The 27,185-nt window shown below is 46.8% G+C and overlaps 1 protein-coding gene and 1 long non-coding RNA gene across 6 annotated transcripts in view; both read right to left on the reverse strand.

Annotated features, from left to right (window-relative positions):
- ATP11C (ATPase phospholipid transporting 11C (ATP11C blood group)) overlaps positions 1-27,185 on the reverse strand; it is a 77,518-nt gene that overhangs the window by 5,320 nt on the left and 45,013 nt on the right. For 3 of the 5 annotated variants that reach the window (XM_087727312.1, XM_087727311.1, XM_087727313.1), the window contains exons 19-28: positions 25,897-26,148; positions 24,244-24,418; positions 23,894-23,996; positions 23,342-23,487; positions 22,041-22,100; positions 19,719-19,846; positions 18,615-18,750; positions 18,248-18,313; positions 16,644-16,747; positions 13,979-14,132 (exon numbers count right to left, since the gene is read on the reverse strand). In XM_087727312.1, coding sequence (XP_087583438.1) covers positions 13,979-14,132; positions 16,644-16,747; positions 18,248-18,313; positions 18,615-18,750; positions 19,719-19,846; positions 22,041-22,100; positions 23,342-23,487; positions 23,894-23,996; positions 24,244-24,418; positions 25,897-26,148 — 1,324 coding nt within the window. Of the gene's footprint in view, positions 1-3,588; positions 4,324-10,368; positions 10,458-13,978; positions 14,133-16,643; positions 16,748-18,247; positions 18,314-18,614; positions 18,751-19,718; positions 19,847-22,040; positions 22,101-23,341; positions 23,488-23,893; positions 23,997-24,243; positions 24,419-25,896; positions 26,149-27,185 lie in introns of those variants that run through there. The other 2 variants (XM_087727314.1, XM_087727315.1) reach the window with 2 other exon arrangements.
- On the reverse strand, positions 2,594-3,569 carry LOC106538367 (uncharacterized). Its single transcript, XR_001312718.2, has 2 exons — positions 3,244-3,569; positions 2,594-3,144 (listed from the first exon to the last, which is right to left on the reverse strand). It is a non-coding gene; the product is annotated as an uncharacterized LOC106538367 (long non-coding RNA).

Here is a 27,185-nt window from a genome sequence, read left to right on the forward strand (position 1 = left end):
CCCTCATCTGCTTTGGCGAATAGCTTGACTCCCTCTTCTTTGTGGCAGACCCTGAGATATCGGAAGACTTCTATCCTGTCTCCCCTGGTCCTTCTTTTCATTAAACTAACATACCCAGTTCCTGCAACTGTTCTTCGTATGTTTTAGCCTCCGGTCTCCTAATCCTCTTTGTTGCTCTTCTCTGCACTCTTTCCAGAGTCTCTGCATCTTTTTTAATCATGGCAACAAAAACTGGATGCAAATATTCCAAGTGTGGCCTTCCCAAGGCCTTATAAAGTGGTATGAACACTTCACAGGATCTTGATTCCATCCCTCTGTTTATGCAGCCTAGAACTGTGTTGGCTTATTTGGCAGCTGCTGCACACGGCTGGCTCCTATTTAAATGGTTGTCCACTAGGACTCCAAGATCCCTCTCACTACTATTACTACTGGAATTGTGGTAGTCAAAATCCACTGACCTTAAAATCACCCAGTTTTGAAAAACCCTGCTCTAAATAATGCAAAGGAGAAATCAAAATCAATTTGCTTTTATTCCAATATGGGCTAATCGATTCCTCTGGATGTCCCTCCTTCATGTCCCTCAAAAGCTAGCAAACTTTTAGGAGAGGTTTGCAAACTTGTGTTTGCTTACTGTATCACATGTTTTGTAGTGCATCCTTAATTTGAAGTGAAGTTGACTGCCCATCAAACAGGCAGGTCGATATTTCCACATCTGTCTGGATGGTTTTCTTAAGTTCACCCGGATGACTTCACACCTGCAGCTTCGCACCTCTGACTTCACACTTACCATGAATACAACAGTGTTTACCCACAACACCCCCCTCAAACCCAAGTTCATCCCAGGTGACAGAGGTGGTTTCAAACCCATCATCAGAACATACCAAAGTTTATTGATCATTTCAAAAGAAAACTGGAAAAAAAAATCGTAATGAAAAAAGAGCCGATTGCATTCATAAAATTTAACATTCCACGATTATTGTATAAAGCAACATGAAGATACAAAATCACAGTTGTAGTGATTAACATAGTCCGAGGTTCGTTTTTTTTTTCTTTTTGGCAAGCTGAAAAAAATGCACCTTAAAATCTTTATAGAATGTTTACACCCCATTTCTGACTGTTCCATATTTACACATCCTCTTTCTTATATACATATATACACATATATGTATATTTATACAATTCTTCCTTCTGCTTTCTAGTTTGCAAAGATCCATTGCTGGTTTTGTCGGATGAATACTATCAAAACTGACAATTAGTCTCTTGAGCCTAGAGAGGCACTGAATTTATGGTTATTTAGCTCACCAAGATATACAATCTTCAGTTAACCGGCCAACCGGCATAGAAGAGCAAGATTCGCACCCAAAGCAAGCTTCATTATTGAAGTCGGGGCCGAAAGGTCAGTGCAATCCAAATTGGAGGGGACAGAATTGCCCCCCGATTGTGCCAGGTTCAGAAGGAGCATCTTCACCCCATGACACCACCCAATATTAACCATGGTTTGTTATCTGGATGAATTGCAAGCTTTGATTGAAACCGGCTATCCTATTTTATTTAAAAACAATGAGGGGCGGCGGGAATGATTATTATTTTTGCCATGCTGTTCCTTTTAGCAGTGAACATCAAAATTCTAGATGGACCAGAAGAGATGGGCGGGTTTCTTATGCAGAGGTGGTGGTTTTTAAAAACTATAGAATTGCATATATATTTTTGTCACATGGCAAAAAAAAAGGAAAAAGGAAAAATGCCTCTTATTTTTAACACAGCTCTATTTGGATAGGGAGACCACCACAAAACAACTCACAAAACAACAGCTCATTCTGTTCTGGAAACAGAATGAGCTATTCTCCTGGTTTCCTTTGAATGAAAAACTAATTCTCAAACTCCCAAGTATTATGGTTGGCATTATTTATTTATTTTTATTTTTTAAAAAAACACCACCCTTCCCTCCTGTTCCCCAATTAAAACTGGATGCAGGAGTGGGTTTTGGGTTATCGGGGAATCATGTAAACATCAAGACTAAGGGTTTTTTTATTTTCTTTTTAAGTTGGGGGAAAAAAATGTGGTTAGCTGACATCCTGCAAGCTTTTCCCCCTTTTTTAAAGAGCTATTTTAAGGACTCAGGTCCAGGTCTCCACTATTCCTTTGCAAAAAAAAAAAAAATTAAAAAAATAAGACAACAGGTTGTTCTTAGCTTGATAGCCTTTTGCAAAGTTGTAAAAAAAATGCAGCTTATTTGTCAGCGGCACGCTTAAAATGAGATTGCTCTTGGGTGATAATGGGTGCGTGTGTTTTGCCCATTTTGTCTCCCTCTCAACAATAAGCACGTGCGTTAAAAGGCACTCGTAGTACCTTATTGCATGCCTTGTTCTTCACAGCTACACAGACTTTCCTCTCTCTATGCCCTACTATCAACACACTTTTGAGTATCTCCTCAGCCTTGCTTTGCAGGGGGAGAACCGCATCTACCCATCCAAGCTTCCATCCTCCTTCGAGATTCCAACTGAGATCTTCCTCCAGCGTGGCTCTCGTGGCCACAAACACTTTGGAGGAAATTCCACGTGCCATCAAAGTATCAGGAGGAGGGTGTTGTTGTTTTTCATGCTGCAAAGGATTCTGCCAATTTGCCCGTGGATACATGCTTTGCTGCTCTGTTCATGCAAATTTTGATGTTGTTGTTGTTGTTTTATATGTGCCAAAAGGTTTTATAGGACACCTTCGAAGGATGTGTAGAGATGGCTTGCTGGATGTGGCAGAAAAAGTTTTTCCGTGCTGTTCTTGATTAAACAGCCCAAAACTGGGCCAGAGGAAACAGGCGGACACTCTAATCCAAAGATTAAGGTGGACGAATGAACGGAGATTAAGGGGGATAAAAAGAGAAATCCAGGGAGGTCCAAACAAAACCAGAGTTGCTTGGGTCTAACACAACTCATATTGTCCCACGTGGGTGACCAGCTATTCCACCCGATTCTTCCTTCCTGAGCAAAGTCTTAGAAAAACGGGGTGCTTCTAGGAACCTGGCCTCCGTCGATGTTTTGGTTTTCACGCTAAATGGTGACAAAACGTGGAAGTTTGAGAATCCCAGATGCTTTGCAAAGCAATGTGCTAACGCATCCAGAATGTATTGCTTGAAGTATTAGTTCTTCCCTTTTGTATGCAAGACAATAATAATAATAATAATATATATATATTTTTAGGCTTGGTTGGTAGTCAACCAGTAGGCCCCAACGGAGATACATACCTTACCTCCATCCCATTGGAACATTCCCGTAGGTTTTAGACGGGAGCAGAATTTGCACGGCAAAAGATGACAAGCCCACTCAGCCATCTACCACTGGCCACATCTGGGCACTCATGATGTCCTACAGCCAAAGTTCTTCCAGCGTTCCACAAAACCAGGATGGTCCAGTGGGGGGAAAGAGGGTTGAAGCCCAGGCACTTTTGACTCTTTTGAAATTAAATGGGCCTTGACTTTGGACGGTGTGAAAGCTTCCAAGCCAGAGGGAAGAAAACGGATTGCATTTCGAAAGAGGAGAACTTGGGGTGCATCTCATCAGCTGAGTTTTCCCCATGGGGTGTTTGTATTAAAAAAAGAAGTGGCTTTTGTTACATCCGCGTTGGTGTCTTGCGGAGAAAGTCCATCCCCATTTCCTTAATCGAAACCCGCTGAGTTGGTGAGGAAGAAGAGGAGGGAAAAAAAAGAGTAGAAGATGTACCACTTCATGACCCAATTTGTTGGTAGAAGAATGGAATCGCTGCAGGGCTGCGAGGAAGCAGGCTAGACGAGAGGCCTCGTCCGACTCGACGCTTGCGAAGTGAGAATTAAAATCTGTGCTCTTTTACTGGTTCGGAAGGGAAAGCCCACAGCTGGGAAATTGTCTTTTTATTCCCCACCCCTCGCCCGACAACCCATCGCAAAGCAGAAGATGCTGCGTCCTTCCTTTCAAGAGTCCCAAATCTCGCTTGGTTTTTCACGATCCAAACGGCCAGTTGGGGGGTTGCTCAGGGCTGGCATTATGATGAGGATGGAGGTGGGAGAGAGAGAGAGGGAGATCAACTCCAAATCTTCCAGATTTCGCACTGGTTTTTAAAAAGTCCAAAAAAAGCCAAACCCATGCACATTTTTTCTTTCTTTTTAAATGGCATCTTCCTTTTGGGGTGCATCACCCCCCCAAAAAAAAGCAGAATTAAAATTGTTGCATTTGAAATATCCTGAGATGTTGGCCAGCCAAGTGAGTGAGGGTCTCTGTGGGTTTCACTTCGGCGGAATGGCCCTTCTCTAGCTGCTTGTATGACACCAGCATTGGTAACTTCCGAAGGGATGGGCTGTTCAAAACAAACACACAGACACACACACACACACACCAACACAAAAGAGAGGGGAAGAGAACCGTTTAGCCACATCGCTTGCTATGGTTGCTGTCACCGTGGTTTGCAAAGACACACAAAATGATCAGGTATTTGAGTTGCAGTCAACACATATAATTAGATTTCTAAGATTTCAGGAGAAAACGAACATTGCAATTTCCAAAGAAAAGGGCGGAAAAAGAATGCCAAAAACACTATTTTCCATGAAAGAAAAACCCATCTTTGGGTTTTTAATCAAATGAGCGTGGAGATTTTTTAACTTCTGGGCAAGGCTGTTCAGAGGTTTGAGGAACTAAACAGCTGTAAACTTTTCTAAGTTATACTATAAAAATAGAAGCATTAATTTTCTCATTAATTTTTCGCAGAGGGTTATATAACATTGGAAATCTGAGAAACACTAGGCTTAGTGTGAAAACATTCCTATTTCTAGGAATTGCATTGTTTGTGCCAAAGGTGCATTAATAAATAAATATCACGTTTGCCAGAAAATAAAATACAGCATCATCTCCAGGAGGAATTCATAGACGGGGGGGGGGGGGGGAGACTTATACTAAAGGATGACAAAATGAGCTGAAGGCAGGAATTGGAAAAACAGAGCAAGGCTGTAGAAATTTCTCAAGTAGCAAAAACTTTTTACCATGTCTGATGCCAAGATCTACAACAGTTTTAAACCGAAGCAGCTAAAGTTACTTAGAAAGAAGGAAAGAAAAGAAGGAAAGGAAGGAAAGGAAGGAAGGAAGAGAGAAGAGAAAGGAAGGGAGGGAGAGGAGGAAGGAAGGGAGAAGATAAAGGGAGGGAGGGAGGGAGAAGAGGAAGGGAGAGAGGGAGAAGAGGAAGGAAGGCAGAAAGGAAGAAAGGGAGGGAGGGAGGGAGGGAGGGAGGGAGGGAGGAAGGAAGGAAGGAAGGAAGGAAGGAAGGAAGGAAGGAAGGAAGGAAGGAAGGAAGGAAGGAAGGAGGAAAACTGAGCCACCTCAGATGCAGGTAACCATGATTCAGAGATGCTTGATGGTTTGTTTAGTTGTTCAGAAGAGACACAACTCTTCTGTATCATTGAATTCAATATATATATAACAAAATAAGAAAGTTAGGCAGCCTGTTTCATGCCACACTCAAAGCAATAACAGCCTGGATTTCATCATGTTCCTCGCCTCTGCCAACGTTTTATTTATTTAACCTTAATCCAGAGGAGGAACAGGAGTTGAGCAATTTATATAGCTTCTTCTTCTTCTTCTCCTTTTGGAAAGATCATGTAACTCGAATGTGTCAGCTGGAAATCTTTAAGGTGTGAGATGCCCCGTTTGTATCTACTAAGAAAAACATGGACAGTTGCGGTGCAATGTCACAGCTTTGGCATTCTTTTTCTCTTAATTACGTGAAAGTAATTAATTCGGAACAAACTCTAGATTAAGGCAATGCATGTGAAATGAAAAATAGAGATCAAGCATTCCCCCCCCACCCCAATTTCATTTCTATATAAGCCACCAGCAGGCAATCAAACCAATTTATATTTAGCTCCTTTTAAGGTAGACCGGTAAGTGTCCCCCAAGAGGATTCAGGCAAATTGATCATCTCCTTGGAGGACAAAGCTAAAATCAATTAATGATAGCTATTGTTGAAATGCTCATCTTTAGCTTGGCTGTCATCATCTTCTTTGTATGACCCCCAAATCCCTTGTGGGGTGGAGTCTCAGCAACTGAATGGAGCTGAGGATTTACGGGCCGGATGCTCACCCTGTCACCAATGTGGAGTTATTTTTTCAGCAAATATATTCTCATTGTGCCCAGAGATAGAGAAATATCAGCCTGTACCTAGGATTGAACTCACAGCCTTCTGATTATGAGGTGAGAGCTTTGCCTCTAGGCCACGGCACCTCCCTTTAGCTTGACTGACATGTTGACTTTAAGTTGGACACAAATCTAAACCCTGCATTGTTTTGTTAAAACCAACGGGATGCCTTCGAGTTTGGGAAGGTTGATTCCTCACTATTTTTTCCTCCGTCAAATTGACACCTTCTCTGAATTTGGAAAGGGCGACCCATCAGATGGACCTACTTATTTCTGATGGGATGAAAAAAAGAAATGGGTTGTGGAATTTAACTCCAACACAGCAGCATCATAGATGCCAAAACTCAGATAGTTATCATCTACTTCTGCCCTGTGGTAAACATTTTTCACCACTTGGTCCAAAACGATTCCTAATGGAATTTTTCACCTCTATCCTCAAGAGCGCAGATTGCCTGGCACAAGATGGTGACAATTTTGCAAAAAGCAGCTACAGGCATGGAAGGACCAAGAAAGTCAAACTGTATTTCCAAAGTGGACGTCAGCTTGAACCCCTTCCTTCAAAGTAAAAGACAGAAGAACGGAGTTGGAAGGGACCTTGGAGGTCTTCTAGTCCAACCTCCTGCTCAAGCACAAAATCCTACACCATTTCAGAGAAATGGTTGTGCCGCCTCTTCTTAAAAACTTCCAATGTTGGAGAACTCACAACCTCTGGAGACAAATTGTTGCACTGATTAATTGTCCTCACTGTCAGAAAGATTGCTTCTCTCCTGGATTAGTTTCCACCCATTGCTTCTTGTCCTGCCCTCAGGTGCTTTGGGGAATAGCTTGACTCCCTCTTCTTTGAGGCAGCCCCTCAAATACTGGAAGGATGCTATCACGTCACCCCTAGTCCTCCTCTTCATTAGACATACCCGATTCCTGCAACCATTCTTCATATGTTTTAGCCCTCAGTCCCTTAATCATCTTTGCTGCACCTTGATTTAATGGCCTTGATCACTTTGATTAATTTTGATTAGAGATGGCAAAACTTTGGAAATACCACGTGAGCGTGGTCAGCTGGCATCGAAAGGACTAGAGGAGGAGGAGGGTTGAGGAACTGGCGCAGAAGGATAAACATCAAAAATCTGACCTACAGCCGAAAGTGGACAATCACGTCCCTCGAACCTCTGAGCCGTGAGCAGAACACATCCATGCTTCTGAGCCAATAAACCCCCTTTGATGTGCCCCCCGCCAGGGGTGGCAAAAACTCAGCGCACATTTTGACGCCAATCTCCATCGTGCCATACAAGCCCGTATGAAGATGGAGCCCTTCCCATTTTAAATTTTTTTATTACAAAATTAGGGCAAGGCGGTGTGCTTGTGTTCTGCTGGGCTAAGAGAATGTCACGAGCGCTGAGGTAAAAGAATCACATCTGGAATCGTCCTGGAGAATTCAACGGATTCCAGGAATCACGGGGTTATTTCCATGCCGTCCAGAGTCCCGCTTGGGAGAACGAGGGGAATACCTGTTACGATACATTAGACGTTTCTGAGAACGTTCTTAAAAGCAGAGGCCGGACCGAAGGCCTGGCTGGTGTTGAATCCCGTGCAATTTTTCTGCGGGGTCTTTCTGCAAACAGCGAGGCAAAAATAAAACAAAGGATGTTGAGCGGGTATTTCTGTTTTAAGTGGGGAGTTTTAGCATTGAAAAAAAAAAGACATTTGGTTCCTCAGCGTGAAACTAAAAGGAAGTAAAAATGCATGGTTAAGGAAAAGAGAAACCCACAACGATGTTTGAAAATTTTGTTCTGACCGAGGCTTCCCCCAAAAGCAGGAGGCAGATTCCCTGGTCCCAACAAAACCCCTTTTATTAAACGAATGTGACTTCCTCTCATTCACATTCAGCAAAGGCCTCGTAAACAGTCTTTCAAAGGAATATTTATGACTACAGACCTTATCTATCTTGGAAATCTGCCATGTCAATATCTTCCAAATGAGTAGCTGTGCAAGGAAAGGCTTGGCACAGAGTCTCTGAAATTCACGGACAGATCTTCACACTCCTGGAATGAATCTAACGACCAAATGAACTAATTGTTTCCTGCAAAAGCCCCCTCCCCTTTCGCTCCACTTTTATTTCCTATGGGAGGGGCCATTCACTGTTCACCTGTGACTTTACTCCCAAGTCGACCCGTTCTTTAGCTGTTCCCTTCGTCTGGCAACTCTGCGCATGCACACACTGGGAAGAGGCTCCAGCTGTTCTTCTGCCTCCCTGATGTCTGACTCTGGAGGCAGATGATAACTGGCATATGGCTCTGGCCCCCTCTCTGCCTCCGACACAGAGCCCTCATCGGAGCCTTCCCCAGACTCCAGGACTGGCCCAGGTTCCTCCCCAACCCTCCTCACTGTCCGAATCTGCTTCCAGCTCCGTTGGCCACTGGTGGGCCACAACAGTGCATTTCTCCAGAACAGGATAGACCACTGATCCAAGTTAATTCAAGAGGTTTATTCTGGAACTTGCAACTTGCTAGTTGAATCGTGCCAACCATCTATAGGCCAGCTCGACTTAAAACCATCAGCAATCTTCTAAGCACAGTTATGGGACAATACCTTTGGGCTCCTGCAAACCTCCCTTTGCTCCATGGGCAGCTGGGCTACAAGCAAACCAGTGTATTCAGATGGTGTTGAGCAACACTTCTGAATGCATGTAAAACCTCACTTTGCTCATCGGAAGGATCCTTGATGTAACTTCCCACATGTCACAGAGCCGAAATCAGCGAGGAGGGTGTCTCCGGGTGCTGAAGGAGAAGGTGCAGGTAGCCCACTGGATGTTAGGAATCCAGTCTTGGCAAACTACTCCATCCAGGTGAAAAGCTCCTGTCCATACCTGGCTGGGCTACCTTTCAACCAGCGAAGCCCCCTCCCCATTTTTTAAAGAAATGCTTCCGGAATGCTAAGATGGCGCAGTGGTTAGAGTGCAGTACTGCAGGCTACTTCTGCTGACTGCCAGCTGCCAGCAGTTTGGCTGATCGAATCCCACCAGGCTCAAAGTTGACTCAGCCTTCTGTCCTTCCGAGGTGGGCAAAATGAGGACCCAGATTGTTGGGGGAAAAGATGCTGACTGCGTAAACCGCTTAGAGAGGGGTTGGAAAGTACTGTGAAGCGGTATATAAGTCTAAGTGCTATTGCTATCTTCCTTCCTTCCTTCCTCCCTCCCTCCCTCCCTCCCTCTCTCCCTCCCTTCTTAGAATGCAGTATTGCGGCTAATTCTGCCTACTGCCAGGAGTTCGATCCTGACCTGCTCAAGGTTGACTCAGCCTTCCATCCTTCCGAGGTGGGTAAAATGAGGACCCAGATTGTTGGGGGCAAGAGGCTGACTCTGTAAACCACTTAGACAGGATTGTAAAGCACTGTGAAGCGGTATATAAGTCTAAGTGCTATTGCTATCTATCTATCTTCCTTCCTTCCTTCCTTCCTTCCTCCCTCCCTCCCTCCCTCCCTCCCTCCCTCCCTCTCTCCCTCCCTTCTTAGAATGCAGTATTGCGGCTAATTCTGCCTACTGCCAGGAGTTCGATCCTGACCTGCTCAAGGTTGACTCAGCCTTCCATCCTTCCGAGGTGGGTAAAATGAGGACCCAAATTGTTGGGGGGCAAGAGGCTGACTCTGTAAACCACTTAAGACAGGATTGTAAAGCACTGTGAAGCGGTATATAAGTCTACGTGCTAAGTGCTAAGATAATATTAGCACTTTCATCCTGGAGTAGTCCCATCATTTCCATCATCTTAAAACACCACCTCTGCTTCTTACTTGGCAGTAAGTAATCTTGGAGGCTTCTATCGACTGATCCTCAGCGGGGATTCGGGAGCAAAACCCAAGCAGAACACCAAATTTTGGCAAACCAAACCAGAGCGGGGGGGGGGAGGGGGCTCCTTCCCGCAGTTGTTGGAATTGCAATTTTATGATTTTTCAACAACCTTCCAAAATGGCAGCCGGATCAACGGTGACACAGGCAGGGAGATGGCGGAGATTTTTTTTGGGGGGGGAAGGAATGGCAATTAAGCAGAGCTTTGGAATATACGATGTGTTCCTTCTTTAAAAAAAAATAAGAAAACGGGGGGAATAAAAGAAAAGAAAAGCAGAATGCACGGGAGACAGATAAGCGCATTATCAAAAGGTCGGACTCCCCCGGAAGAAAGCAAAGGAGAGAAATGGCAGCTTATTAAAAAAAAAAGGAAGAAATCACCTTATTCATTCAGAGAAACTGTGATTACTGGAGGTTTGAGAGAGGACGAAGATAGTAGATGTTCCCGAGGAAGGAAGACGCCGCGTTACCTGGTTCGCGTCGAGACAAAAGGAAAGTGGGAAATTGGAGACACAGAGACAGACAGAGAGAGAGAGAGAGAAAGAGAGACAGAGAGAGAGAAAATCAGGCAGCTGGAAAAAGCAGATCACAAAATAATATATTACAAATTAGGTTTTTTTTAAAAAAAACTCCAGTGTATTTTTTTTTAATGGTGGAAAAGTACTGATAATACAAGTTGAGAATTGGGGGGGGATGTGTGAGAAAGGTTAGGATGGGGGGGGCAGGTAGCTTTTGATAGGAAGGCTGTCAGTAACTATGGCATCACAATGGTGATTTATTTATTTTTTTAAAGGAGAAATAACAGGTCCTTTCCTGCGCCGTGTTCCTTCTCTTAGCGTAGTCGAACTTGAGAATTTAATCCTCTGCAAAACTGGAGTTTTGGAGCAGTCAGTCAAATGGGAAGCTAGACGTTTGGAGGCGTCCCATGCCTGGGAATGCGTGCTCTTGGACAAGGAGGCTCTATTTTAAGGTTCGGGAGATCTGTCCTCCTGTATCTGGTTACAGAGGCTAATGGGAATTCTCCATCATCCAGGACATGGTTGCCCCAAAGGGTGGGAATCAAAATTTCAGCAATGGGTTCTCAGTTGCTGGGTGGGCGTGGCCTGCTGGCCTCCTGTACCATGGCGAGGGAGGGGTGGTTTCTCCCTCCCCAGGCTCTGAGCCTTCAGTTGAGCCTCCGGGAGGTCAAAAATGGCCTCCCCCGGGGGGGGGGGCCCTCTGGAGGCCAGAAATGAGCTCATTTCCAGACTTCCGGGAGGCCCATTTCCCACCCTTTCAGAGCCTCTGCGCGGGCCCTGAACGCGCTCTACATGGGGCTACCCTTGAAAAGTGTTCGGAGACTGCAACTAGTCCAGAATGCAGCCGCACAAACGATATTGGGTGTACCTAGCTACACCCACATTACACCTGTCCTCCGCGAGCTGCACTGGCTGCCAATTGGTCTCCGGACGCAATTCAAGGTGTTGGTCATTACCTTTAAAGCCCTACATGGTTTAGGACCAGCGTACCTTCGTGACCGCCTACTGCCACATACCTCCCAACGGCCGGTGAGATCCCACAGGGTGAGCCTCCTTCAGATGCCGTCAGCCAGACAATGTCGGCTGGTGGGCCCCCCGGAGGAGAGCCTTCTCTGTGGCTGCCCCGACCCTTTGGAACGAGCTACCCCCAGAAATCCGGACCCTGCCCACTCTCATGGCCTTCAGGAAAGCTGTTAAAACCTGGCTATTCCGGCAGGCCTGGGGCTGTTGACCTCATTGTTGAGGTCCAGCTCCGATTAGAATGAATGTATGTGTGTTGATTTTAACCTGTTTTTATTTTCTTTCTTTTTTTTATTACTTCTTTTTTTTTTTCCTTCGTTGTAAGCCACCCGGAGTCCTCCAGGATTGGGCGGTCTATAAATCATAGAAATAAATAAATAAATAAAATACTTGCCTGACAACCAAAAACAAATGGAGACTCCTGGGAGGGGTGGGGTGAATGGGGTCAGCCAGCCCTTTCAACTACCGATTTGGCGAACCAGATGTAAAATTAGCATCCGGATCGCCCAAAGGCAGTTTTGACTTTCTTGGTTTCTTGGAAAACATTTTGCTTCTTCAATTCTAACTTCAAAAAAAACAACCCAGAAGAAGCGAAACTTCCAAAGGGAAAAAAAAACTCCAAGAAAGTCCAGTTGCCTTTTGCAAAAAAAGGGAACTTTGGGGGGACTCCAGAGATTGTCTGAAAAAACCTCCTAACTGGCGGACCACCCTCACTTTCAGGCCACAGTGGGTCCACTAAGGATGGTGTCAGGCAAGGGACCCTCCCTTTCATGGCGCAGCTCCCACCGGGAGTTCATCCCAACCGAACTGGAGATAGTTTGTCAAGAGACGGGAAAAACATCTCTCGTTGCTCCACTGGCCAGTTTTGCAACCTGGTGTTTGAATCCTCGTCCGTCCCTCTCTTTCCTCTCCTGCCTGTTTTCAGATTTCAAAATGTCAGGAAACAAGCATTGTCTCCGTGAAGAGGAGAGGGGACCACAGCGTAGAGAGTCCTTCCATAACCTTAATTCTTTTTGAAAAGCATGTGTGCGTGTGTGTTTCCACTTTGCTCTCCCCCTTCCTGTTTTACGGTTTTTTACTGCTTTTGCCTTCGGTTAGAGATGTTGGGTGGCTACATACATTTTTATCGTAAACTCTAGCAAAAACTACTCTTCCGACATATTCTGTATGTAAAGTTTACTGGAAAAAAAAAACTACATTATAATCCAACACAAAAAATAACCCCACAGGTTTCGGTTTTACAATGCCCTGTAATAAATCCACCCTCCCTTTCTCCCCCCCAAAAAAGACCCCCTTCTAACACTTTCAGTGGACAAATCCCCCAGGACTGGCCCAACTGCAGAACCTTACGAGACAAAATAAGAAGAAGAATGTCCTAAATTCGTGCCAGGGTGTGGGCAGAAACCACAGCACCACAAACCGCAGCAAACATTGTAACAGGACTGATGCAAAAACGTTAAACTGAGTTTTAGCAAAATCCCAGTTAAGATTTCATCGTCAAGCTTTTCTTTATCCGGCAACTTAACTGGCCTCTCCTCCTTTCTCCCTTTCTCAGGTGTGACCCACACTACCTGCATTGCCTCAAACCAAGGTCAGGCGTAACCTCCTTATCCCTCCAACTCGAGATAAGGCTGGAGAAGGACCTCAATGAACGCCTCGGCCATAACTAGGCTCCTAAGTTTCAGAACGGATGAACCACGCTTCTCTTGGGGTCCCGTGTCTTCCTTCCCAAAAACTAGAAAAAAATAAAATAAGGACTGGCTTCAAAAGGCAGCTTGAGCCACACAAACCAGGAACTGAGGCAAGGGACTCTCCGACTCAAGCGTCCACACACAGGGCAACGCATGAGATGGTGAGGAATTTAGCTCCCCGCTAAGGAGACCAGCTTTAAAAATTCAACCGGCACATTTTGGGGATCTCTCCTGCAGGAGGAGAGAGGAAAAACAAGGCATTGAGGGCCTCCTAGACTAAACTCATCTGCCTTTAAAACAACGCACGGCGGAGAAATATCTACCCCCAGTGCTGGGTTCTCGCTGGATTTCCCTAGAAGGCAGAGTCTGAAAGGGGAGGTTTGGCCAAATGTAAGTTCTGGGGGAAATAAAACCTCTCCCGTGTCAGACCAGTCCTGATTGGGATTGGATTCTCCCACGATGACATGGCAGACCTATCTTCGGACCAAAAGATGGGGAGGTTATTATTTCCTTTCGCGTGGAGCCCTCCACAGACTGCTAAACACTAGCTCCCCTTCTGTGGGTTTTCCGCTGTAGCCCGAGTTGAACCAGGTGGGAACATTGTCTGAACATTCAAGAGAAAGTAAAAAAAAAAAAAAGAATTTGTTTCTGAAAACACAACAACCACAGGCAACAACGCCTGTCCCTGGTTTCCTTGAAGACCTGGCCTTAGAAGAGTGGGATCCATTCTTCGACTTCGCAGGGTTTCGGCTCCGCTCTTACCTCGCTGCGTTTCTTTTTCAGGTGTCTAAAGACAAGGCCGATGACCTCGGGGAGGAGGGAGACGAAGATCAGGCAGAAAATCGCCAGCCAGGAAGAGGCGAAGGACAGCAGCTGGGCGAAAACATGGTGCATCCTTTGTTTCTTCAAGAAAGGCCTTGTGGGGGGGGAGAGGAAGAAGGGAGGGGGGAGGAAGGGAGGGATAGAGAGAGAATGAGAGGGAGGGAGAGGATGGACAGAGGGAGGAGAGAGAGAGAATGAAAGAGAGATGGAGAGAGGAAGGAGGGAGAGAGAGAATGAGAGAGAGGGAGAGAGGAGAGAATGACAGAGAGGAGAAGGAGAGAAAGGGAGGGAGGGAGAGAGAATGAGAGAGAGGGAGGGAGGGAGAGGGAGGGAGGGAGAATGAGAGAGAGAATGAGTGTGTGTGTGTGAGAGAGAGAGATGTGAGAGAGAGAGAGAAAGAGAAAGAGAGAAAGAGAGAGAGAGGAGAATGAGAGAGAGGGAGAGGGAGAGGGAAGGAGGGAGAATGAGAGGGAAGCAGAGAAAGAGAGTTGGAGAAAGGAAGGAGGGAGAGAGAGAATGCGAGAGAGAGGGAGAGAGGGAGAATGACAGAGAGGGAGAAGGAGAGAGAAAAGGAGGGAGGGAGAGAGAATGAGAGAGAGGGAAGGGAGAGGGGAGAGGGAGAGAGGGAGGGAGGGAGGTGGGAGGGGGAGAGAATGAGAGGGAGGCAAAGAGAGAGAGAAGGAGGGAGGGAAAGGAGAGAGCGAATGAGTGTGTGTGTGTGAGAGAAAGAGAGAGAAAGAGAGAGGGAGAGAGGTAGAAAGAGAGAGAATGAAAGAGAGATGAAGAGAGCGAGGGAGAGAGAGAATGAGAGAGAGGGAGAGAGGGAGAATGACAGAGAGGGAGGAGAGAAAGGGAGGGAAGGAGAGAGAATGAGAGCGAGGGAGAGAGAGAGAGATGGAGGGAGGGAAAGGAGAGAGAGAATGAGTGTGCATGTGTGTGTGTGTGTGTGAGAGAGAGAGAGAATGAGAGGGAGGGAGAGGATGGACAGAGGGAGGGGGAGAGAGAATGAAAGAGAGATGGAGAGAGGAAGGATGGAGAGAGAGAATGAGAGGGAGAGAAGGAGAATGACAGAGAGGGAGAAGGAGAGAAAGGGAGGGAGGGAGAGAGAATGACAGCGAGGGAGAGAGAGGGAGGGAGGGAGAGGGAGGGTGGGAGAATGAGAGGGAGGCAGAGAGAGAGAGATGGAGGGAGGGAAAGGAGAGAGAGAATGAGTGTGCATGTGTGTGTGTGTGTGTGTGTGTGTGAGAGAGAGAGAATGAGAGGGAGGGAGAGGATGGACAGAGGGAGGGGGAGAGAGAGAATGAAAGAGAGATGGAGAGAGGAAGGAGGGAGAGAGAGAATGAAAGAGAGGGGGAATGACAGAGGGAGAAGGAGGGAAAGGAAGGGAGGGAGAATGAAAGAGAGGGAGAGGGAGGGAGGGAGACGGAGGGTAGGAGAATGAGAAGGAAGCAGAGAGAGAGAGAGAGATGGAGGGAGGGAAAGGAGAGAGAGAATGAGTGTGTGTGTGAGAGAGAGAGAGAGAAAGAGAGAGGGAGAGAGGTAGAAAGAGAGAAAGTGAAAGAGAGAGGGACGGAGGGAGGGAGGAGGAAAAAACAAAACAGAGAGACATATGCATCAGTTCTGCATCTGAGCCAAACAGGTTTGCATCAGTTGGGCTGGTTATGACAATTCCGAGTCCATCGTGGGAGGAACTGGGGGTCAAGATCCCAGGCCCACCTGCCCTCTCCTGAACGCATGCATCCCCTCCTGCAAAGGTGTGTGGGGAAGGCCTTGGGAGACCAGACCAAGGGAACGGTCGGATAAGAGACAGAATTGCCTGCAGCTGTAGCGTGGGTAGGGGGAAAACCTCACAAGAGACCCTTCCCTAGTTTCCCAGGCTGTAAAAGAGGAGGCGGGAACATAGACACAGATTCTGTACTCGGGTTTTACATTGTAGTAGAATTCACTCACCAGGTCGGGAAGTTTCCCTTGCGGGCCCCATAAAGATGACCCGTTCCCCCAGCCCAACCTTCTAAGATGGTCATCTCTGAAGCCATTTCAGTTTGGAGGTCATTTTTGAGGAGGAAAGAAAAACGGTCACCTCCAACATTTCCTTCCAAATCCCAGAGACAAGGTAAAGGTAAAAGGTTCCCCTTGCACATATGTGCTATTCGTTCCGGACTCTAGGGGGCGGTGCTCATCTCCGTTTCAGAGCCGAAGAGCCAGCGCTGTCCGAAGATGCCTCCGTGGTCATGTGGCCGGCATGACTCAACTCTGAAGGCACACGAAACGCTGCTCCCTTCCCACCAAAAGTGGCTCCTGTTTTTCTACTTGCATTTTTGCGTGTTTTCGAACTGCTAGGCTGGCAGAAGCTGGGACAAGTCACGGGAGCTTACTCTGTTAGGCGGTGTTAGGGATTTGAACCACCAAACTGCTAACCTTTCTGATCGGCAAGCTCAGTGTCTTAGCCACGATAAACCCCAGAGATAGTTTATGCTTCTTAAAGTCAGGGTGCCCATCTGTTTCGAACTGACCTTGGCTTAAAGCTTAGGACTCTGGAGAGGGGTTGTGCGAAGGGACACCCTGGTGCTGTGCTGGGGAAACGGTGAAGCCTTGGCCTGCTTACCAAATGATGCCTCCCCAGAAGAAGGAGAAAAAGACGTAGAAAATTAAGGAGCCCCAGATGACAAAATGGTTCATCCATGTCCAGAACCGAGTGTCTAATGCCAGCTATGAAAAAAAAAGAAAGAAACAAGAAATTCAACATTAGAATAGAATAACAGAGTTGGAAGGGACCTTGGAGGTCTTCTAGTCCAACCCCCTGCTTAGGCAGGAAACCCTCTGCCTTTCCAGACAAATGATTGTCCCGTCTCTTCTTAAAAACTTCCAGTGTTGGAGCGTTCAGAACTAAAAATAAGAGAAGAACAGAGTTGGAAGGGACCTTGGAGGTCTTCTAGGCCAACCTCTTGCTCAAGCACAAAATTCTATACCACTTCAGACAAACGGTTATCCAACATCTTCTTAAAGACTTCCAGTGTGGGAGAATTCACAATTTCTGGAGGCAAGTTGTTCCACTGATTAACTGTCCTCACTGTCAGGAAATTTCTCCTTAGTTCTAGATCTTAGTTCTAAGTTCTAAGTTCCTGGATTAGCTTCCACCCGTTGCTTCTTGTCCTGCCTTCAGGTGCTTTGGGGAATAGGTTGACCTTCTCTTCTTTGGGGCAGCTTCTAATTCCTATCTCGAATTCATCTTGCGCTGGTTTTTATTGATCCTAATCAAAACCACCCCCACTTCCAATCTGGTCCCTTCAAGGTGAGTTGGCTGTTCCTCTCATCGAGTTGGCCTTGCGGGCAGGTGTCACTCAGATCAGGGCAAGCATTTAATCTCACCAAGATCTGTAATATCAGAGGCAGCCTTGCCAAAAGTGAGTATTTTTAAGAATAGTAGTAGTAGTAGTAGTAATAATAATAATAATAATAATAATAATAATAATAATAACATCGAAAAATCCTCTGATGATGCCAAATGCAGACTTTGCAAAGAAGCTGATGAAACTGTTGATCACATACTCAGCTGCTGTAAAAAAAATTGCGCAGACTGATAATAAATTCGGCACAATTCAGTAGCACAAATGATCCATTGGAATTTGTGCAAAAATTATAATATTAAAACAGCAACAAACTGGTGGGAACATCAGCCTGCAAAAGTCACCGAAAATCAGATGGTCAAGATCTTGTGGGATTTTCGCATACAAACGGACAAAATACTGGCGCATAATACACCAGACATCACACTGGTTGAGAAAAATAAGGTCACAATCATAGACATCGCAATACCAGGTGATAGCAGGGTCGCCGAGAAGGAACATGAAAAAATCGCGAAATACCAGGACTTAAAAATCGAAATTCAACGACTATGGCACAAACCAGCAGTGGTAATTCCAGTGGTAATTGGCACACTGGGTGCTATTCCAAAAGCACTGGAATTACATTTGAAACAGTTAAAAATTGTCAAACTCACCATCAGTCAAATGCAAAAAGCCGCACTGCTTGGATCTGCACGCATATTACGAAAATACGTTACGACGTCCTAGGCCCCTGGGTGGGGCCCGACTAGTAACCAATGCCAAATCCGGCGAAACAACTGGCCGCTGTGATACAATTCTGTTGTTGATAATAATAATAATAATAATAATAATAATAATAATACTAAAGAAAAAGAAAGCTAACCTTTAGTGTAACAGTGAAGACCAAGACAGTGAAAATCATTGTCCCAAACGTCCAGAGTCCGGCCATCTGAAAAAAACCATGACAAAACTTGCAATTAAAAAATACTGCTGGATACTAATACCTTGAAGACAGCAGGGCCTGTTAAAATGAATACAGGTTAAAATAAACAGATTTATGTCTTTATAAGATGCAGCCACAAAGATCATTTGCTTGGGTGACTCTTCCTTTAGAGAAGCATCAAAGAGACGGAGGTGACACGATAGCCTTTGCTGCCGCATAAAAACACACACACACACACACCGAAGCACCGTGTGCATAAACCCACACCGGTCGCTATTGCAAAGGATCGGGTCTTTTCAGGCCTCACCTTTCCGTTGTCCTCGATGGAGGCAGATTGAAAAAGGAAATAAGCACCGAAAAAGAAGACGCAGCCATCAAAAAGGCCCAGGAAGGTCCAGTAGACGAAAGGTTTCAACTGGAGCATGGCGTTGTCGGAAACATTCCTGCCGAGAAAAAACAACAAAATTTGGACCTCAAATACAGGACATCAGAAATGCAAACTGTATCCGGGAAAAAGGACTTCAAATGGAGAAATGAAGCAGACCAGAAAGGCCTTGAGAAAGGGGTTCAGTGGAATGAGGCCAAATTCCCACTTTGGAACTCTCTCCTTTCCTGCAAGATTGACAGCAGGAGGAGGAGGAGGAGGGGGGGAGGAGGAGGAGGAGGAGGAAGAGGAGGAGGAGACGGTGGGGTCCTTGGGGACCTGTGAGCTTGATCGTTTTCATGCAGCTTTTTTAATTACCCAAAATAGGTAACATCATTAGTGCTAGAAGGGAGGAGGTGAGGGGAGAAGAGGAAGAGGAAGGGAAAGGAGAAGGAGAAGGAGGAGGAGGAGGAGGAGGAGGAGGAGGAGGAGGAGGAGGAGGAGGAGGAGGAGGAGGAGGAGGAGGAGGAGGAGGAGAAAAGGAGGAGACGACGGTGGGGTCCTTGGGCACTTGTGAACTTGATTGTTTTCTTGCAGCTTTTTTAATTACCCAAACTTGGTAACATCATTAGTACTAGAAGGGAGGAGGGGAAAGAAGAGGAAGAGGAAGGGAAAGGAGAAGGAGAAGGGGAAGGAGGAGGAGGGAGGAGCCGAGGTGGCACAGTGGTTAAATGCAGCACTGCAGGCTACTTCAGCTGACTGCAGTTCTGCAGTTCGGCTGTTCAAATCTCACCGGCTCAGGGTTGACTCAGCCTTCCATCCTTCCGAAGTGGGTAAAATGAGGACCCGGATTGTTGTTGGGGGCAATATGCTGACTCTGTAAAACCGCTTAGAGAGGGCTGAACGCCCTATGAAGCGGTATAGAAGTCTAACTGCTATTGCTATTGCTAGAGGAGGCGGAAGGAGGAGGGGCGAGGAGGAGGAGGAGGGGCGAGGAGGAGGAGGAGGAGGAGGAGGAGGAGAAGATGATCATCATCTCATACTCACAGATACAACTTTGGGAAAGTCATCAATACATCAATAGGGACATGCTGCTCCAGGAGACTGTAGGCCACAATTGGCAGAGAGGTGAAGCAGATGTTGAACATGGTCAGGTAAGCCGCATCGTAGAGAGGCTGGAGGGGAAAAAGGGAAGCAGTTGAGCAGAAGATCATTTTCCGTGGTTGATTTTAAGACTTTGCTCTCACCCAGATCCAAGGTGGTCAAATAAGTACGGGAATATAATTAATTGACCATCCTGTCTTCCAATGAGTATTGAATACTTCTCTCTCTCTCTCTCTCTCTCTCTCTCTCTCTCTCTCTCTCTCTCTCTCTCTCTCTCTCTCTCTCTCTCTCTCTCTCTCTCTGTGTGTGTGTGTGTGTGTGTGTGTGTGATCAGATTTATTGAATAAAGGATGATAAGGCCATTCATGGTTTCTTGAAATGTCCAGGACAAAAAGGTGTGAGAAAAATCCATTCATGGTTTCTCGAAATGCCCAGGGCAAAAAGGTGTGAGAAAAATACAACAGTTGTCTCCAACACATACACTCATTTCTTAGCATAGACACACACACACACACAACGATTCATCACCCCAATCATCAGCAACGCCACATCTTGACTCTTGGGATTGTTATTTTTGTTTTGGGCAAAACGCCTTGAAACCTATTGAGGAACGAGTCGAAGCAAACGAAAGCAAATTGGGTTGGCATTGTTCCATCCCACTTGCGAGCTGGAAAGACAACACCAATTCCCTCTCGTTGAGTCCAGCTGGACCAAACACGCCAGGACACGACCCGGTGGAGCTGCCGGCTCATTATTTCCATCTGTTGGCTCCATTATTTCCTCCCGGATGAGAGTCTTCTGCGACAATGGCTCGTTGGCTAATGAGGCAGCTCCGGTGGGCCTCACCTAAGGGGGACAATCGGGCAGGCAGGAGGAGGAGGAGGAGGAGGACTCCTGGGTGAAAGGAGCCAAAAAGTGAAGCCTTCGAGGGCAGCTGCAGGCCACTTCCACCTCCAAGGACGATGGGGACAGCTGCAAAACAAGACGGCGGCGGTGGCTCGCTCGTTCAGGAAACAATAGTTCAAACCTGGAGTCGCTCGGGCTTCCCCCCCCCCCATATACACACAACGGCCCCCCATTCGTCCATTCACACCTGCCCTTTGCAGGAGACTCAGTTCAACGCAGGAGTGGTTTGGGTTGCAAGGGGATTCTTTTGTTACTGGGGTGTGTGAGTGTGTGTCTTTCTTCCCCCAAAAGGAGAGAGGGAGGGAGGGCAGAGAGAGAGAGAGGGGGAGGTTGCCAGCAGCTGCATTTTTGCAGGACAAAGAGGGAGGCTGAAGGACCATCTTCTCTGGGGTTCCCAAAAGAGGAACCATTAAAAAGAAAGACAACATGAAAGGCATGATTTATACAACTGGAGAGATCTGCTCCTCCCAGTCGTCCAAACTGGAAGGGATACGGACCGGCCTTCCTTCTCAAAATTAACACCGAGTCCCCGAAGGGAACAAGGATTTTGTCATCCCAAATTACAGGTGGCCCTTGACCTATGCTCACTATCGATCCTGGAATTTTGGCTGTTAAAAGTTGTTGCAATTGTGGAATCTCCGCGTGACCGGACACGATCTTAGAACTGTTTAAAGACGGGTGTTAAATGAATCTAGTGAAGGGAAGGACCAGGGGAGACATGATAGCAGTGTTGAGGGGCTGCCATGGAGCAGAGGGGGTCAAGCTGTTCTCCAAGGCCCCTGAAGGAATCATGGAGGGAACTGATCAAGGAGAGATTCAACCTGGAAATAAGGAGGAACTTTCTGACCGTGAGAACCATCATCCCATGGAACGAAAGTTGCCTTCAGAAGTTGTGGGAGCTCCATCACTGGAGGCTTTCATGAAGAGACTGGACTGCCATCTGTCAGAAATGGTGTAGGGTCTCCTGCTTGAGCAGGATTAGACGACCCACAAGGCCCCCTTCCAACTCTGTTAATCTATTCATCGATGGACGAATCACGTGGTAAGTGATCCATCTCATTGTCAAGTCCAAATCCAGCTTATGAAATGGGCATCTACGGTGTGGGAAAATGGCCAAAACAGGTTGCACAGCGTGATCGCATCGCCATGAGACGCTGCAGCCAGTCGTAAATGCAAGATGGCTGCCCAGCTCCTAAAATGCAATTGTGTGAACGGAGGGGTAGTAAAGCAGTTGTAACTTCTACCATGGGATGTGACAAAAAAAAGTAACTTGGCGCTGGTTTCTTTGAACAATCATTAAGCAGCTGGTTTTGATCACAATGTTAATAATGACACACACCCAAACCCACGTCAACCTACCTGTTGTGAAAAGCCACAGAAAAACTGATATAAAAACTGTGGGAAAATGAAGCAAAGGTTCTAAAAGAAATAAGGGGGGGGGGAGAGAGAGAGAGAGAAAAAAACACATGTTAGTAAGAAAACCAGATGATGTAAATCAGACGGTTTTTGCTGCATTTTGCAACTGAGAGTCAGAAGCCTTTAAATATATATTCTATCCCAGTTTGGCTGTGAATTCCCATCAAATTGGCATGATGGCGGAGGGTGCTTAGGTTGTCCACCATTTTTCAATTCTCTTCATTTCTTATTCTTTATTAGGCCATCTTTTGCGTTAGACTTTTCTTTATGTACCTTTTGTGGAGTAGAGTAGAGTAGAGTAGAATAGAGTGGAGTGGATTGGATTGGATTGGAGTGGGGTGGAGTAGATTGGAGTGGAGTGGAGTGGAGTAGAGTGGAGTGGAGTGGAGTGGAGTAGATTGGTGTGGAGTGGAGTGGAATAGAGTAGAGTAGGTTGGAATGGAGTGGAGTAGTTTGGAGTGGAGTAGAGTAGAGTAGATTGGAGTGGAGTGGAGTAGATTGGTGTGGAGTGGAGTGGAGTAGAGTAGTTTGGAGTGGAGTGGAGTAGTTTGGAGTGGAGTAGAGTAGAGTAGATTGGAGTAGAGTAGATTGGTGTGGAGTGGAGTGGAGTGGAGTAGAGTGGAGTAGAGTGGAGTGGAGTAGATTGGTGTGGAGTGGAGTGGAGTAGTTTGGAGTGGAGTAGAGTAGATTGGAGTGGAGTAGTTTGGAGTGGAGTAGATTGATGTGGAGTGGAGTGGAGTGGAGTGGAGTGGAGTGGAGTGGAGTGGAGTGGAGTGGAGTGGAGTGGAGTAGAGTAGAGTAGAGTAGATTGGAGTGGAGTAGATTGGAGTGGACTGGAGTAGAGCAGAATAGAATAGAATGGAGAATAAAAAGAGTAGAGAAGAGAAGAGAGAATGAATAGAGAACTGAGAAAAGAGAAAAGAGACTAGAAATAGTCCTCAAGTTATGACTGCAATGGAGTCTGCTAAGTTAAGGACTACCTGTGGAATGGAGTAACTCAACATCAATGTGATGTACAAAAAGGATGGGTCCTGCACTCCATCCTTCTGTCCACCATCATTCCCATTTTGCGCCCTCCCCCAAGGACATTGCTGGTTCTGCCCTTCCTCCCAAGAGTGTCTTGCTTCCCCACTAACCTTCTGCTGAGCATCCCCCCCCCCCTGGACTGGCAAGGGCATAGTCCCACCCACCTGCCTTCTCCTTAACACCCCAACCCTCCCAAACCAATTTGTCATTCCCTTTACCTTATAGAAGAAATACTGTACAAGGTGGGATATTCGGACGTAATACAAATGCCCGTGAGCCAAGAGAAGCCTTTTCAAGTGCTTAAACTTGGGGACGGCATAGTCGCTGTTCCGGGCAGCTTGGCGTCCCTCTTTTCCCTTGATACCTGGGTGAGGAGAAGAATGGAGCAGGGTCAACCTTGCCCATCAGATGCCTCGATATCCTGATCACCCAGATGTTTATAAACGCTCTCTCGGCCTGGCTCCTGTTATGTCCTGGAGCTCGTGTGTGCTGGTTTCTTTGACCTGGGGCCTCCAAACGTGGCGACTTTAAGACTTATAGACTTCAACTCCCAGAATTCCCCAGTCAGATAGAGTTGGAAGGGGCCAGAAGGGTCACCTAGTCCAGTGTTTCTCAACCTAGGTGACTTTAAGAACTTCTGGACTTCAAGTCCCGGAATTCTGGGAGTTGGAGTCCACGACTCTTAAAGTTGCCATGTTTGGAGACTCCTGCGTTTGGCCAACACACTCCCAGAGGGAGAAGACCCCATTGTGGGTTGAAGCATCCCTTACCGATGCCCACGTGAGCTTCCAAAATCATGCTGACATCATTGGCGCCATCTCCAACAGACAGCGTGATGGGACTGCCTTTGGAATTCTTCACCATGCGGACGATCTGCGGGAGAGAGATGGATGGTGGATCAGGATAGGTTGGCTGAGATATTCCTCACCCAACGTTGAGCCGGCTTCCCGAGGACCGCACCACCCTGAAGGCCGAACTCAAGAACAGGCCAGATGTTTATGGTCATTGGCTTCCCGAAAGAGATGTCTTCCAGAATTCACACTGAAGAAGGGATGTCTCCTTGCAAGGTTCTGTTGGGACGGGAAGTGGCTTGGCTCACTTACAGAGGACATCAACGCACCTGAGCCTTTTGCAACGGGGCCATCCGGCAGCACAAGACAGCGGTGCACTTCAGGCAGATCTGGAGGAAGATGCTCTTGTAATGGGAAAAGTTGGGATCCTGTGAAGGGTTCAGGATCAGGGAAAGGGTCGCCCCGTCAATCACCAGTCCATAGTCGTAACCGGATACCAAGGCTCTGAAACAGAGAAAAGTGACTTGTTGGCTGGAGACCTTAATAGGACCCAAGTTCTAGTCAGAAGAGCCAAGGAGGAAAAATTGAGGGCAAGTGAAACTCAAGGAGTAGCAACCCTTCTATTCTTCTGGCTGTTTTAATTTCTTTAAGAGTCAGATGTGTAGGAAAATGTGTTTTTTTAATTTGTAAGTTTTAATTTGTAAGTTTATTTATAGGCCGCCCTTTTCCCTGAGGGGACTCAGGGCGGCTTACAACTTGTGGGGAAGGGAATACAGACAGTGACATATAAAAACAATACATAATTAAAAATAGAAACAACATTCATCATTCGGGTGGGGACGAATTACAATCTTTAACCCCAGGCCTGACGGGATAGCCAGGTCTTGAGGGCTGTGCGGAAGGTCTGGAGGGTGTTGAGGGTACGAATCTCCACGGGGAGATCGTTCCAAAGGGTCGGAGCTACTACTGAAAAGGCTCTCCTCCGCATGGTTGCCAGTCGACACTGACTGGCGGATGGAACTCGGAGGAGGCCTAATCTGTGTGATCTGATAGGTCGCGAGGAGGTAATTGGCAGGAGGCGGTCTCTCAAGTACCCAGATCCACTACCATGAAGGGCTTTATGGGTGGTAAGTAGCACCTTTAGGCGCCACTTAAATGGGTTACCCTTCTTTAGCTGAGAAGGAAGAGGAGAGATGGAAAAATAGCATCTCTGGATTCTCTGCAAGGAAGACATCCAGGCAGAAAGACAAGGAGATCTCAAGATATCAAGCAACGTGGTTGAATGGGACTAAGACAGGTCCAACTGTGGTCAGCTCCTACAATAGAAGTGGATGCACTAGGAACCATGTCATCTCCAAATACCTCAGGCCTAAAAGACCATCCCCTCATGGATGTGTCTCCTCTCTCTCTCTTGACCCCTCTCCTAATCCTTCACATCGGTGTGTCTCAACCTTAAGAGGTGTGTGTGTGTGTGTGTCAATGGTCCAACTGGTGACCTCAAAAGAAGTAAACATTCTCGAATCCCCAAAGTATAACTTTATTGGAGACACCATCTGGGAACTGCAGAAGCGAAACCAGCTCTGGTTTTCTCATTTAAACGCTCACTTAAGTTAAACAACAGATGCCCTGCCTCCTAGGCGTTCACATTGTCCAATTATAAATCTTCCTTTTGTTATGGGAACAGTCCATGTCTCCATCTAACACCTGCGGTGGTGACCTTGGGGGAGGTTCAGGCTTTCACAGTCCACAGACAAAACCTTAGAATCCCATTTCCCCACTCCATCCTCCCACAGGCAAGTTGAAGAGCGATAGTAGCTCAGTAGTATGAAGCGATTCAATCTTGACAGCGTGGACTTCAGTTCCCAGAGTCCCCCAGCCTGCCCGCATGGCTGAGGAACTCTGGGAGTTGAAGTCCACACCTCTTAAAAGTTGCGAAGGTTGAGAAACAGTGCTTCAGTGCTACTGCTTAGGGTCCCACTCACTTCTTCCCTTGGGGTGCATCGATCACCAACTTCTTGTGGTACTCTATCAGCAGTTCATGTAGCTGCTCCATTTTCCGGTCGCCTTCCTCCACCGTTTTGGCTGTCAGTAGCAGCAGCTCCGTATTGGTCTGGAAGAGGCGACTCGCGTAGCAGGTGGCCTGGGCTGTCTCCAGCTTGTCCCCCGTCAGCACCCAGATCTTCATGCCTGCAGCGTGGAGGGCTTCAATGGTTTCAGCTGCAGAATCCTGGAGTCTGTGGGGAAATCGATGGAAATGGCTCAACCAACCGGTGGGATCTTCCCCACAGCTTCCCCCCCCCCACACCAGGGGTGGGTTTCAACCGGTTCACGGCGGTCCCTGCGAACCGGTTGGTCGCCGAACCTGGAAGTAAGTAACTTCTGGGAACGGCGAAGGGCGCGCCCGCCCGCCCGCAGTCCGTACCCGGTTTTGACGAGTTCTGCGCTTCCACGCATGCGCAGGACGCATACAGCGCCTGCACGATCCTCCAGGGGCAGCTGGAGCGTCGCGCAGACGCTAGTACGCATGCGTGCACCGCGCGCGTGCATGAGGACACCGCCGGCCCCGTTCCAACCGAACCGGTTGGAACGGGGTGAGAAACCCACCCCTGCCCCCCACCCAAATGATAAATCACTGGGTTTCTTTTTAGGACGGGGGTCCCTCAGAACATGTAGCAAGGAAACAGTTGAGCTATGTACACCAACTCACCGGGGACAGCAAAGACAAGAAGAAGATGTAGAAGAATTCTAATCTGGACCAATGCAAAAGTAAAAACGGGTTTTCCCCATCCACTTCTCCAGTTCATAATTTAGGGGGATTTTTCCCCCCCAAATTTTTGAGACTTATTTGCCAAGTTGGTCTTCCCTCATCTGATATTCTGATCTAGAAGTCCCATCTTCTGTAGATAGTTTAGGTCCTTAACCCAGTGTTTTTCAACCTTGGCAACTTGAAGATGTCTGGACTTCAACTCCCAGAATTCCCCAGCCAGCGAATGCTGGCTGGGGAATTCTGGGAGTTGAAGTCCAGACATCTTCAAGTTGCCAAGGTTGAAAAACACTGCCTTAACCTATCAGACATTTCTATCACAGCATCCTTGGCTGGTATGAGTAGCTGTGGCTATTACAGCATGGGATACATTAAATCATTCAAGTGGCAAACACATCCTTAATTCTGCTGTACTCTTTTGGGTACCAAATTTAGTTTAAAAAGCTTTTTGAAAAAAGTATCACTTTGTCTCCATCCCCCCCTTCCCAAAAGCCCTCTGCTCCTTGA

This window comes from Thamnophis sirtalis, unplaced genomic scaffold (genome assembly GCF_051295495.1).
Source record: "Thamnophis sirtalis isolate CommonGarterSnake01/CBP01778 unplaced genomic scaffold, rThaSir2_p1.2 scaffold_13, whole genome shotgun sequence".
Lineage (NCBI taxonomy): Eukaryota > Metazoa > Chordata > Lepidosauria > Squamata > Natricidae > Thamnophis > Thamnophis sirtalis.